General features: G+C 44.3%; 1 protein-coding gene across 1 annotated transcript in view; it reads right to left on the bottom strand.

Moving 5' to 3' along the window:
- The window catches only part of LOC146201533 (uncharacterized), a 32673-nt gene that overhangs the window by 4339 nt on the left and 13336 nt on the right, over positions 1-14998 (bottom strand). Inside the window, exon 3 of the mRNA XM_084587621.1 lies at positions 2181-2477. Within this exon, the coding sequence (XP_084443747.1) occupies positions 2181-2477 (297 nt within the window). The remainder of the gene's footprint in view (positions 1-2180; positions 2478-14998) is intronic.

Raw genomic sequence — 14998 nt, 5'->3', positions numbered from 1 at the left:
GCAAACTTCTTGAGCACATAATTTACTCTCACCTTGTTTCTTTCCACGAAGCTACCAAATTTTTTAGTTCATATCAACATGGCTTCCGAAGACTTTTCTCGTGTGAAACGCAACTCCTCTCTTTCACTAATGATCTTTTCCGAGCTCTGGATGCTAACTTTGTTGTGGACTGTATTTTTTGGGATATTGCTAAGGCTTTTGACTCAGTTTCGCATGACTTGCTACTAATTAACCTCAGTGCTCTGAATATTGACAATCAGGTATTGCGCTTGATTAAATGTTTTCTTTTTAACCGAAGCCAATATGTCACAGTCAGCGGTTATGACTCGCCTCTAATTTCTGTAACTTCTGGAGCACCTCAAGTTTCTGTGTTATGTCCTCTCTTGTTTCTAATTTATATTAATTATCTTCCTAACAATGTTTCTTCCCACATTAAACTTTTTGCAGATGACTGTGTTCTTTACCGTACCATTACTAATCCCCTTGATGAAGTATGTTCTCAGTCAGACTTGGATAAAATTTCTTCATGGTTCAGCGAGTGGCTTATGAAGCTTAACACTACTAAATGCAAATACATGCGTGTTTCTTACCGAACTCATGATAACACCACTCGCTATCTTCTTAATATCACTCCACTATCATCTGTTTCATCATACAAATATCTCGGCGTTCACATAACACATAATCTCTCTTGGAAAATGCACGTGAACTATATATCTAACGAGTCTAATCACACACTAGGCTTCTTACGCCGCCATTTCACAGCTGCAGACAGTTCCGTTAAGCTTCCTTTGTATAGGACGTTAATAAGATCCAAGCTGGAATATGCATGCTCTATTTGGGATTCTAATCAAGTATCTTTAATTGACAGTTTAGAGTCCGTTCAGAACCGCGCCGCGCGCTATATTGTTTCTAATTTTTCACGAACTGCAAGCGTATCAGAAATAAAATCAACCATGGTCTTCCTGTGCTTTCTCTGCGTCGTAAATATTTTCGCTTATGTATTTTTCATAGAATTTATTATACTAATCCTATTCTCAAAGATCAATTATTTCTTCCTTCTTATATATCCTCACGCATTGAGCACAGCCTCGAGGTAGGGATCCCGCGCTGACGAAACACACTTTGTTTGAATTCATTTATTCCTCGAACTACGAATGACCGGAACAACTTTCCTGCCTTCGTCACTGCCATCACCGATGTCGAAAATTTTACGAAGACTACGGCTGATATTGTAGGCCCTTCCTCTTTGTAATGCCTCCGGGCCTTGAGAGTATTGAAAATAAATAAATAAATAAATAAATAAATAAATAAATAAATAAATAAATAAATAAATAAATAAATAAATAAATAAATAAATAAATAAATAAATAAATAAATAAATAAATAAATAAATAAATAAATAAATAAATAAATAAATAAATAAATAACCGTTTTGTTCTTCTGAGTTCGCAATACCCTTTTAGCACATTATGAAAATTTTGCCCGCTAGCATCACCCCTCTGTAGAGTTTAGAACTGTCACTAGGGTCTAACAACCAAGGTTCTCAGGCAACACCGTCAAGCTCACATTTCAGTGCACTGAGTATATGCAGTAGCGAAAAACGCTGCTGATAGTGTGCGTTTAGTTTCCTTCGCTTTCCATTAATTATTGCCAAAATAAAATAAGGATTTTTTTTTTTAAATGGCTGTATTCTCAGGTGCTAATGAAATAAGCAAGGCTGAATGAAGGCGCTCGTTGTGGCGCTGTGGCAGTGTTCAGTAGGCTCGTTCTCGGCGTCAAGGTTTTTGTTTTTATTTAAGTGAACAACGTGAATTTGAAAACAGAGTGTTCATTTTCTAATCTTTTTCTTCATCGTGCTTATTCGACAGCCTCCTGAGATGCGGAGAATCAGTCACAGAGTCAGAAGCCTTTTGGTAAACGTAAAGTGCTGCCAAAATAATACGGAGATGCTGCTTCGGCGTCTGAAATATTTTCACAGTTTCCAACAAAAAATATAAAGGTTTCATGAGGGTGGGCGCAACTAACTCATGAATACAATTTCCTAATTTTCCTGAGTCAGGTGCGGTGCTTGAGGGCGGACACAGGCTACATATATTATGCCCGTGGCTCTACAATCTAAAGCCAAAAAAGATCGCTAAATTACGGGGGAAAGGGGGGGGGTCTTCTGTTTTCCTTACCTGCTCGCCATCATCGTCACCTACTGCCGCTTTGAGAGCAGGTGCGTTGATCGAGGCATCCTCCGGTTGGGTTTCGGTGTCTGCTCGTGCGTCCTCTAGGTTGGCTGCCTGGCGGCCCAGAAATGTTCCGAAAAAGTCCGAGTTAACATCGTCCACCTGTGGTGCTGGTCGCAGCTGGGCGTCTTCTGAGTAGCCTGGCACAGAATTGGCCTCGGGAAAAAGCTCGGGCTTTTGCACGTTCTCCGATGGTACGTCGTTATCGCCGTCGTCGTCGTCGTCAACCGAGCGACTGACACGCTGCGACAGAAATGAAGTAAATAGTTTTTTTTTTTTCCTGCGACGTCTCGACATTAATCATAGATTGAATCAACAAAGTATAATTAATCAACCTTGATCTAATGCACCAAGTTTTTTTCTGTTCCTTCAACACCAATTTCTAGTTGAACACAGGATTCTTGAGAGTACTATGTGCTGCTGCACCGGCACTCCATGAACGGAAAAGTTGCAAAACCTTGTGGTAATCCGTCATGCCATTAAATAAACGTAACACCCTGTTTTACTTTGGATGGCTTTTTACTCTCTAATTCAAACCAACTTTCATAGCATTTTGGTCCGGTCTTGCAATACTTTAGATTTAACTGGTTATTTGAGACATGTTTTGCATAAAAACAAACTGACGCAAAAGAACGAAGGCAAAATGCACAGGACAGGAACAGTACCACTTTTTCTCTGTTTGTGCAATGACAGACTATTTTTGTTCATTTATTTGCATTTCAAAAACAGCCCGTTCTGAGTGAGAGTGAGGCTCGGAAACGTGTTGAACGCATATTTTCTACAGCTATCCACCTGTAGCCTTTTCGTTTTCAAACGCAGCTTTCAAGCGCCTGTCCCAGCTTTGAGCGATGCCGTCGCCGTTTGGCGTAACTGCATAACTGCAGCAAAGCGAAGAGAACCAACAGAACATTAGTAAAGTGAGGAGCACGTGGAAATATTACAATAGGGCAATAACGAAGCCAGCGTGAGGAGGAAAGCAGAGGAGGATACGGCGGTAGCGCTGAGAAAAGGTCTGCGCTAGTGACCAATGGCGGAAGTAAGTAGATGGCGAAGGATGAGCCTGAAAGCGGTTTAGCCTGACTGCGGCATAGGCACGCTCCGGGAGGCAAAACGCTGAAATGTAGTAATTTTAAAACTACAAATCTGAATACTATGCACGAACAGAGAAAGAATAAATATTTTGATACAATGTTTTTTGGAAGAAGTAAGCTGTTGTATTAAAACACTGTGGCTTTTTTTTTTTTTTTCTTAATTTTAAATACTTTTGTTGCGCCAGCTGAATATAGCTGTGTACTGTATTGGCAAAGAACTCCTTCGTTGCCTGCTTTGCAAGCACCACAACAAGGCTTGCAAAGCAGGCAACGAAGGAGTTCTTATCGCTGCTGTCTCGCTATCTGCGATAGTGCTCCAGGGAAAGGTATTAAGTTAGCTCTTTAGTCTCCAAATGTGCCGTTTTCGGAGTCATCGTCTCTTACATTCAAATTCCTCTCCAGTCAATATGGTGCTCCCCAGGTTTGCAAGTCCGTCGCTTTCTCGTTTTCCGTCCGGCCAGCGCTAAGTGTTGTTTCGCCATTGCGGCACGCTTTTCGTTTATTTCGTAGCGCTTGGAGCTTATAAAATTGAGCTTGCCACATGCGGTGCAAATACGGCAGGGTGAATCCAGATAAATGCCACTTTGAAATTCGTGTTAAGAGCACACGTAGGCTTGACGTCATTCAACGTCATAAAATAACCCCGCAACCCACAGATCTGGGGCGCCCATAAGCCGCCATGTTTCGAGGGTATGGCTGCCTATGAAGCCTTCGATCGCTACTAGGGTACATTTATCTTGGGTGACCTGCGGCGTCAGAAGAGCGCGCCTTTGCCTAATAGTCACGGTGTATGCAACTGGTTGACTACGTGATCGATATTCTTTGCCAAATATAGCGAAAAATTGGTGGTCGGTAAGCGTAATTCGATAGATTACAGGAGAAAGTAAGCGCAGCAGGGGATGGCGCTTCAAGAGGGAGGAGATTAGGATGTTTGAAGAAAATAGGTGGCTGCAACTGGCACATGAGGTATGGAAGAGGCGCCACTCTGCAATCGGCATAGTCAGGGTGATGATATCATGATCATCAGCACAACATAAAAATGCTTCAAGAGCTGCGCTTATATTTTGCATTATGAGCAACGCAATAAATCGGCCAATTTCTTTTGATCTGTTTTCCAGCAACAATGCTGACTATTCGCATTCCTTTGATTTCTATTTGTAGGTGGCCCTCTCTGGTCGGCCATTTTGATTTCTAGGTAGCCATTTTCTTGTTTCATGCTTATAAACATCTCAGTGCAGTGTTGCAGGGACCGCACTAAAAGGACACGCTGCTAACTTTCAGAGATGAGAATTTCACCGCAAACACTTCTAACCCACCTCAACCTCAAAAAAATGTTTGCCGACAGCTTCAACCTCAGCGATTAATGTTGACATCTCATCTGGTGCTCCCACTCATTTTTCCAGCGGCCACTGGCGACCTCAATCAATCTCACCTCAAGCGGAAATTATGAGGTTCAGTTCGAGCAAATGGCGGTAGAACAGCAGCTACTAGCCCAACACACAGTGAACTAAAAGTACGTAATGAATACGTATCAGAATACCCGGACCCGCTTGTGATGGAACTATATGCAATCCGCGATGCTATGGAGGCCACAAATAAAATAGATTTCTTAGCCGCCGTAAAATAAGTGAAGAAAGGGACAAAGACACTATGCGTAACCAAGGAAATCCACGTACTCAATAAAAAAACAAAGATACGCATCCAGATACACTGGACACAAGACGATGCTCAGAACGCGGAGCAGAAAAAAGTTGACCACCCCACACACGAAGTCCGAAACACTAATGCCCCCCCCCCCCCCCCCCCCCCCCAACCAGGCTCCCTTTTGATACCCGCTCCGCTATTCCCATATTAGCATCCTCTTTAAGGAAAAGTACACGTGCTCTCTCATTCCCCCATATACTTTCCCGCTCCCTCATAATTTAACGAGATTGGAGGTGGTTTCCTTCAAAAGGATAAGAGCTGGGCGGCCCTTACACCGTCGGTAACATGCCAATGGGAATCTGAAGAAGACAACGGACCCACCACATGCCCAAAGTGTTCCATACGAGCTGCAGAAGTGGATTTTCGTCACCTGCTGTGGTCTTGTAAAGAGACAAGGGCATCAAGGATAAAGATTCTACAGGAAGTGGGACTAACCGCCACAAGGGAGGAGGATTTCTTCAAATGGCTCACTGACAACAATAAGAGCAGGAGCCTTCTCCAGTTCCTAACGAAAAATAATTCACGCGGGTTTTTATATGCCTTATGGCAAAGCTTGCGTAAAAAAAAAAAGTATTTCAAATATATGTAAGTGAAATACATGGCCTAAAAGACAGGACGACGTGGCAAACGTAGGCATATAGAGTAACCTTGCCTTGATACCTGATCGCAAACGCCATGCATGGAGACATGCGTGCAATCGCCCGTCTCGTGTCTTATGGTGCGGTTCCAGTTTATTCTCTATAATCACCGATAGAGAACCTTTTTCTTTCCTACCCGTATAACTTGCATGGCACACAGTTAGAACACTGGGTTTGTGCATCCGGTGGTCCAAACAGGCTGTAATCAGACGCGAAGCGCCACCTCATGCACCGCATGCACACTGCGGCGGTAAGCTCGAACTCCTCGTCCTGCCCATTGGTGCAACCTACAAACGCGCCCAGCCCCATACACCATCCTTCTCCCCACCTGCTTTCCTAACCAGTTTCCTTCCTACAAGCTATGTGGCGAACGTGGTGACTTTCTACACACATTACTCACCTGTCCCTCTTTCACACATCCTTCACCAGAGGTGGCCCTAGATTAGTGGGAGCACCTACTCACCAGTACCTCCGATCAGGACCAGCGTAAGATTATTACTAGTGCTCTCGCTGGGATAACCTTCCAAGGTCTTGCCTTTGCGTTGTAAGAGGACCCTCCGTATGCGGAGGGGGCTCTCAAATGCCATGTAGGAAGCTGCGCCCCCACCCTCTGTAATATTGGCACAAAAATGTTTCTACCACCACCACCTCGCAGAAGGGGCCCTCCTCGGCGTAGGTCACGGGAGCCTCGAAAATTCCTGGACCTTGCAATGGCAACGTCACTCAATGACGGCCTCAGTCAACCTGAAACTTCCACCTGAGGTTGAAGTATGATTTCCTGACCTTGCCTCAACCTCACCTCGAACTGTGATGGTACGGTCATTATTCAGGTTTTTCAACCTTTTGCCTCGGCTGCCCCTTTCAGTAGAAAGAAAAGAAATAAAGACAGAAATTATGTTGAGGTCGACCATATAAGGCTGCCACGTCTGCTGCTAAATATATCTCTCTCCCGTGGGGCTAAGGAGGCAAAAATAATAGCATTTACCAGCGATTGCTTACGGCAGAGCTGCAACCACATTTAAAACAAATCTAATGTCCAGACATTTCCAAAGCGAAAAAGTTCCGTGCAGAATTTCAGAAGCCAGCTTTCAATCTGTATTTCTGCCCTGGCCGTGTCAATCGAATAAGTTAAGTGTTTGACCTGTGCAAGTTCCAAGAAATCAGTGAACCATTCTTATCCTGAAATAAAGTATACATGACCACTAAAGTTATGAATGTGCTCAGTGCTGCTATTCAAGAGTTATTTCATCTCATCTATTGTTAAGCAGGGCGATTTTTTTAACACTTTGTTAAGTTTTCAATGACTGAAAGAGGTCGAGCCATGCTGGTTCCCCCTTATTGAAGGAAGTCGTAGAACATTTTATTGCGATAGCAATATTGCATCAGGTTTCAGCCCGTCACGTCGTCCCGGGTAGGGCCACGTTTGACCTTGAACAGCCGCGAATAAGAAGAAGAAGAAAAGAAGGAGAAGAACGCTCGGTCACCGGCAGCTAATGCTTTCGCTCCATATTCGGTTCAGCAGCGTTGAACCCTTCTCATTTATATGTGGGCTGGTAGCTTACGCTCTCGCGTCATACTCTTATAGGATGAGCTTAAGTGTCCCCAATAATGTAGCACCTCACACTGATAGGGCGTGATAGGGCGTGATAGGGGAATAATGTAGCAGACAAAAGAAGCTTCCGCCGTTGCTATCGCAATTTAACTAGGGTTAACCAGAGTTAAACCACAACTTATTTTTTCCTCGTGCACTTGTTCACATTATTGAGAATGAAGTGCTTTTAGATATCCTGTGCAGCAAACTGAGGTGAACATAGCCCAGAAATAGGCGAATACAAAAAACAATTTCAATTTTTTTTTGTTCTGAAAGCATGGTGTCAAACAGGAAATGTTTCACTATAGCATTGGCTTCGAGTGAGTTTTTACGCTATAGTGGAGCAAGTATTTTCCTCAATTATGCAAAGGATATAAGTAAACAAGCATCGACAACACGTCGTAATAAGTATGGAATTAGGAAGTGAACAAACCAAAATCTGTTTTCCTGCAGCTTCTTTATACGGTTGTAGTATTGAAAGTGTTCTTGGTATGTTTTCGCTGGCAGGAGTGGATGGGTTTCATGAACACGTGTGCTTGAGTGACCAGAAATGCTCCACTCATATCTGACCTTCTGTTGATTGCTTTGTTTCGCAATCTTGTTTCGTGACTATGTTTGCTGTCCCCTAACAAGGCGTTGTCATCTGCGGGTGATTGAATGCACGTGTACGGATAGGCTTGGAATTAATGAGAATTCACGCTGGCTGAAGCCATTCACATGGATGTAATTTGTGGCAGCAAGTCAATTTACCTATTTTCTTTCCCACAGAGTTGTCAAACAGAGGGACATGATTAATGGCGCAAACGTAGCCCAAAGCGAGTCAGGTTTCAGTCGCATAAGATCTGGTTCTTAAATGTCAATTATGTAGGTGGTGATTAACATTGAGTCTTAACAACCTCTTTGGTGATGCCCTTGGTTAGCTACTTACAGCGTGCTATACCTTTCAAGGGGTGGAATAATTTCCAAGAATTGTTCTTGATACAAACAAAACATCGCACCCCTGCCGGTACATTGGTATGGGAAGAACTACGTCACACAAATCCTTGTACAGCTTCTTCCTGCTAACACAAGATAAATATTCATAAGAAAATCGAACAGACAGGAATCGCAAACTAGCGACAACTTCTCTAAAATAACCAAAAATGCGTCCCGATACACTTTCGGTCGAGACAACAAAGTCCGGCAGTGCATTTCCGAGCCTTAATTGGCACACAGTACGCAAAAATGGATCTTTTACATCGCGAACAAAAAGAAATCTGCTGACAATCTGTCGTAGAAATAAATGCCCCAAACCCACTCCACCGTCCTTCACCCACCTAAACAAACTGGTCCGGCTACATCGTTCCCATTCTGCTGCCCACACAAAAAATGGCAAATATCCGGTGCAGTCTCTGTACGTTCATCCTTGCACAATGCAACACTTGCATCACGTACCACAGCTTCGACATAAAAAACATATTGCACACTGTGGCCCTGGCGAAAACTGACAATTGTTGCCCTTTCCACCCCTTAACCTTTTCCCGCATGGCTTGAGTCTGTGCCCTCCAGCACGATTCGCTGTCGCGATAATATATCTAGTGGGACTCCCAAGTACTTTACTGGTGTTGTCACCCAGGACATGTTTGCAAACTTCTCTGGCGTCGTTGGCCATTCTCCGTGCCAAAGCCCAAGGGACTTTGACCAATTAACTTTACTGCCGGAAACCTTTGTGAATTCTTTTACAGCCGAAACGGCCTCAATAACCCCTTCGCTATTCACTGCGAATACAGCCACATCGTCCGCATATGCCAGCAGCTTAACCTGTGCAGCTTGCAATTGGAAGCCACGAATTTTGTCGTTTTCTATAATATTTAAACACAGTGTCTCGATGTAAATGCAGAATAGCAGAGGGCTGAGGGGACAACCCTGGCGCACCGATCGCTGCACGTTTATGGGGGCCCCCAAACTCTTATTTACAATCAATCTTGTTGTGCAGCTTCGGTACGCCATGGCCACTCCCTCGCGAATGACGGACCCTACATTCAGATGGTCGAGTATGCAGAACAGGATTTCATGTGAGACACAATCAAATGCTTTCTCCAGATCCAACTGAAGGATGGCTACACAACTGTTTGTGTGATCCCAGCACTCAAGCACACTCCTCACTTTATGCACATTGGAAACAATGGATCGACCCTTGATCCCACACGTCTGGTGTGGTCCAACTAACTGTTGAATTACTGACTGTAGTCTACGGGCTAGAATTTTCATAAAAATTTTGTAGTCTACATTCGTAAGTGCGATAGGGCGATATGCTGTAACCTGTTGTAACTTATCTGCTTCATAGTATTTAGGAATCAACACTACGTGGGATTTGCCATAAGACGGGGGCAATAAATTTACTTTGTAGGACTCGTTGTACACGGCTGTCAGTACCGGCACTATTTCATGTTTGTATGCTTTGTAGAACGCCGCGCTTAAGCCGTCGGGGCCGCGAAATATTCCCGGGTTCAATTTTTCTATGGCAAGCTCGACCTCCGACGCGGTTATTGAAAGCTCCAGCCTATCTTTCTGCTCATCATCTAATCGCAGTAAAGCGCCCAGAAACTTTCCTTTGAATGCGTTTACTTCCACGTCTTGCTTTGTAAACAGCGTTCGATATTATTCAAGAAACGCCTGCTGGATATGACCGCTTTCTCCAGATAACGTCCCGCCCCATTCGATCAGTTCAATCTGGTTTCTCTGAGCACGCGTCTTCTCGATTCCTAGTGCTCGTTTCGACGGTGTCTCCCCAGCAGCTTTATCTTGCGCCTTCGCCCGCACTAGCGCACCACGATAGCGCTCTTCTTCGAACAGTTCAATCCTGTTTTTTATTTTCCTAATATCGTCCATCCATTTACCAGGCTCTTCGCTTTCTTTTTCAAGTAGTCTAGCCAGCAAGGATCTTAAATTGTCCTCCTCACGCTTCTCTTCTTGTCGTATACAGCTTGACCGTTCGATTGCTGCTATCTTTATTTGCTCTTTGCAAAGTTCCCACTGCTGCCATATTTTCATCTCCCCCCAAGACTCTATTTTGTCAATTTGTTCGCTTACTTTCCTACTAAAGATATCGTCTGTAATCAGCTTATTATTTAATTTCCACGTCTCCCATGAAAACTGATTGCCTCGATTTTTTGTCCCTATCCCGCACTCCACTAAACAATGATCAGAAAATGAAATCGGTACTACATTGTAACTACTGCATTTTGATATGACGTCCGTAGACACATAAATGCGATCCAGCCGCGCGTGGCTTGACCGCTGGAAATGTGTAAACTTCACACCTCCAGGACGCGACGTACTTAAGCGGGTGAAGGCGATGCAGGTGCCGTCAATGCAAAAACTTTTTTCTTTAAGTTACACACGGAAACACTGCCAGTAAAGAAGTTCTTGGAAGGGAAGAATTTAATTTTACCTTGGGGTTCGCATTGCTTAATTTGTAAACAGCCAGAAACTATAGACCACGTTTTGCTACATTGTTGGGAAGGGGTATACTTTTGGAATATTTTACAAAGGACTTTAAAAAAGGAATTTCCATTAGACTCGCATGGTATTAGGTACTTGCCAGTAGAGAATGAGGATGGGGTGCCTTTTGATCTTATTATGCTAATGGCCCTCCACTGTATTTGGCGCTCGAGAATGGCAGGATACCATTGCGATCCTGACGCACGGTCAGCACGGATCTATTTTCGGGAAAGCATGAATAGATATATTGAAATTCAGAAACTTGCCCCTGAAGCTCCCGAGTGGCTCGGAAGATTGGAGCCATTAGTGACCCTAAGAGAATTTTAGTATGACGACGCCACAACCCACCTGAATGATTGTCGTATTAATGAATGCTCATTGTGGTTTTGTGTATTGTGCCGAAGTCAGGCAATAAAGAAAAAAAAAGCCGGGGTGACGCAATGGTTACGGCGCTGGACTACTGTTCCCACGGACGCGGGATCGAATCCCGGCCTCTGCGGCAGCTTTTCGATGGAGGCGAAAAGCGAGGCGCCCGTGTGCTGTGCGATGTCAGTGCACGTGAAAGAACCCCAGGTGGTCGACATTTCCGGAGTCCTCCACTACGGCGTCTCTCATAGCTTTGGGACGTTAAACCCCACAAACCAACCAACCAACAAAAACATCGCACACAAACCTTACGAAGTCCAGGGAGACTTATATCCTTTTCAAGGCGCTAAGCTCAAAACTGCCATGAGAACGGGAAAAGTAGTTCACAATGGTCTGAATATTCACCAGAACAGAGCACCAATTGGGCTACCGCGACGCAATTATGTTCAGGCTTAGACATGTTAAACTTTTTTTTTTCAAGCCACAGTAAGTGGTTTGTGTATTTTATGCGTGTTATTTAAGCATTGCCTTTACGGGGCAACATTAGTTAGGATAAAAGAAAGGAAGTGGTCCCACGTTTCCTCAGTCGAGCAGTTTGACACCACCTGTACGAACGCCCCTCCATCGCCCTGTTTGTGAAAATTGTGGCCGTGAAGAAAAATTTAACATCTTCTGTGTTAATATCCTGCATTCGTTAATGAAAGACGAATTCGTTTCGAAGAGATAGGTGCAGTATAAAAATATAGCAGCAACAACGAAAGGTTTAGGGATAATTTCAACGGACGACGAGGATACAGAATAACACTCTCTTTGACCCAATGAGCGATGCAAGGGAACAGCAAAATCCTAAAACCAACCACATCGCACATCTCTGACCAAAATACCATCTCCGACCGCTGTGCAAACCGAAGGTTTCCCAATGCAATTGCGTCCTTATTTGCCGATAAAGTTTTCAGTACGCGTTCCTCTCCGTTCTGGTCTTGCCTCTACATATCCATATTCGCACATGTACCGGGATCCATTTGCACTGCTTGCAGTGACTTGAGAGATGGCCTGGCGCTGCATTCACCTGACCTGCAGCTTTAAGTAAGGAAAATATGTAATTGGCTGTTGGTCTCCATAGAAGTCCACGAGGTAGCCATTTTTGGAGAAGTATGTGCGATGTGATCAAGTTTAAACCCATCTCTTCACTTGTAACGCTTGTTGGGCCAATGAGGGTGTTGTTTGTATCCTTTTCTTTCGTTCTCAGGGCTTAAAGTCGGGGTGGTTTCGGGGGGTTTGAGACCCCTACCAGCATTTTGATCCTCCGCGCTCGAATTTTCTACAGGACTACATGAGTACGGAGCAGGCTGTCATCGTTTTTTCTTGTCAGTGGTTGTCAGGAAATTCCTTCTCTATTGTTCCTGCAATTTCTCAGTCAGTTTTAATTAAGAAGCCATTAACATATTTTCTAAAATCCGAGAAGGAGAAAAATGATTTTTCACATTTAATTACTATAGAACGATGTGCGAGGTAGACCACCAGCCGCTTTCTCTGTCCCTCTTTATTTTCATTTCAACCTGCGCTCGAACCACTACAGCCCCCCTCCGATGGAGCCAGGATTTAAGCGGCGCTCGTTCTTTTCCCAGTTTTACGCAGCAGCACATATATATGTTTTTCACTGGACCTGCATGCGTGCCTATGTGCAAAACAATTCTGTATAAGTACCTGCTTTTCCGAAGTAAAATTGCAGATCGTATGTAGCGTATGTTGCATATTTGTTTCTTGTTCGTTGCCCTTCTTAAGAGCCGTAGAAAAGGTATTTTGAGGCAACCTCATTCCTTTCAAGGCTGACGCGCGTGGAAAGTAATGCGATTTCCTGAAAGCCGTTTCCAGTGACTCTACGCACGCGTAGTTAATTGCAGCCTAGACGATTCAGTTGCGCATGCTCGTGCTCGGACAGTGCATACAACGTGCATGTCTACAAACGTCCTGGCTGGTCCGGCCGCCATGTCAAGGATATGCTCGGCAAGTCAGATTTGCTGAGCTCAGATTACCTGCGGCAGCAATCAGAAATACGTCCGCGCTGTGAAGCCTATAAAACTACGCCGGTAAAGGGATCTATAGCACGGCCACAATAAAGAACGAGCGTACGCCGCTTTTTTGAACGGGATTGCACGTTCCCGACTACCAATGTGATTGGCGAAACACAGATTTTCAGTTCATTTTCTCGGCTACGCTTCTGTCCGATTGGGGACGCCGTCGGACGCTGATAAGTTGTTGCAACAATGGCAGTGAGCGTAGTGGCGTTGCAGAGCATGTTTTCAAGAGAAGGTGCTTTGTGTCTTAACGGCCTGATTTCACCGAGAAGAAACAGAACAGTATATTTCATTCACCAAAGAAGAAGGGGTTATCGATGAATGCCGAGCTAAAAGGCTCAAAAACGTCGTCCGATGACGAAGCTTACTAAGCTTCCATCTATGCTTGAAGCTGTTTTCATCACACAGCGCACTTGCGATTATCAAGCTAAACCCTCTCGAGATATCATATAGCACTGAATGACATCTTCGGGACCAGGTCTTTTTGCGAAGAAACATCTTGCGAAGGCGTTTTTTGTTTCCTCTACCCTTCCTCGCTAAGCATAGCCTCTCTGTCACGGGGAACAAATTCTGAGGCCATGGCTAGGCAGGAGCTGCAAACAAAGAAACAAAAAGATCTTGGGGTAGGGTGATCGAAAAATGTTAGACTTTCCGTGTACGGCTCCCCCTGCGTAATTATTCGTTCCCGTTTATACACAATGTTACTCCCTTAATCAGTAACCACTTACTCTGAGCCTCTATTAGCACTCACTTATTGATTAACATAGTCTTGAGCTACCGCATCAGGCCACAGACCACCCGCCATAGCTTTAATATCCGCTGTATCCAAGTCATAAGCATGTACCTGCGTGGCCTAGGACTAGCGTACCTGACTCGGAATGCAAGGGTCCCGAAGGATTTGACACGCATCTCACCCTCATAGCTCAAAAGAGTTGCACGAGTTAACAGCTTCTGCCAACTCGCCCATGCTATGTAGTCTGAAGGCGTCACACAACCCGCCAACTATTACCGGCCATGTCACCAACCAAACATTACCTGTCACAGGCATGACCACGATTTTTCTCTCAAAGCTCCGACAACGCTGATTTTGTGGAGAATGCGGAATTTAACGCTGTCACACGTACCTGTGGTGTATCCTAATAAGATGCAGCCGACTACATACAGGGACGACTTCCCACTGCGTTGGAGGAAACCGACACTATATCAGGTCACGTTTGAATGCCAAGGGATCATATTATACAGCTGCCGTCCAAAATGCTACACTGAGCAGTGAGAAGCAGCGCTATCCGACTTGGTTCTTGAGAATCAGCACAAGTTCGTGACTCTGGAGGAGAAGGCAGCAAGAGCAATTTAGGTCCTTGGATAGGGACTCCCACCTACTGTTTAGAGGCGTTGTCAACATTGGCATCAGGGTGTTTAAATTGATATTTTTCCAAATTACTCTGCTACCAGTGAAGCTAAAAGCTATGATCAACAGCTGGAAAGCTCCCTAGAAACTTCCTTAAAATGCAGAAATTAGCGGCTTAATCTATTCACCGGCCGCTCGTATATTTATTTCGGGGGAGGCACATAATGCAATTGAAATCCTGCTTTTTTTACACCTCAGTAGGGATGTATCTTTCGCTCGGATACCTTACGGCAGGATGAAACATTTAGACAGGCGATCACTTGCGTCACATATTCTTAAAAGTTTACCGGCCTGAAAAGTCAACGTATTGTCTTCCTACATTTCCGTGTTATTTTCTTCTTCACGGTAGAATTGCCATTTTATTAAACAAAGAAAATACTCCTATTACCTAGCAATGGGCATATA

This window comes from Amblyomma maculatum, chromosome 1 (genome assembly GCF_055883805.1).
Source record: "Amblyomma maculatum isolate TAMU_Amacu chromosome 1, ASM5588380v1, whole genome shotgun sequence".
Lineage (NCBI taxonomy): Eukaryota > Metazoa > Arthropoda > Arachnida > Ixodida > Ixodidae > Amblyomma > Amblyomma maculatum.
This window is presented reverse-complemented; position numbering and strand designations above follow the sequence as displayed.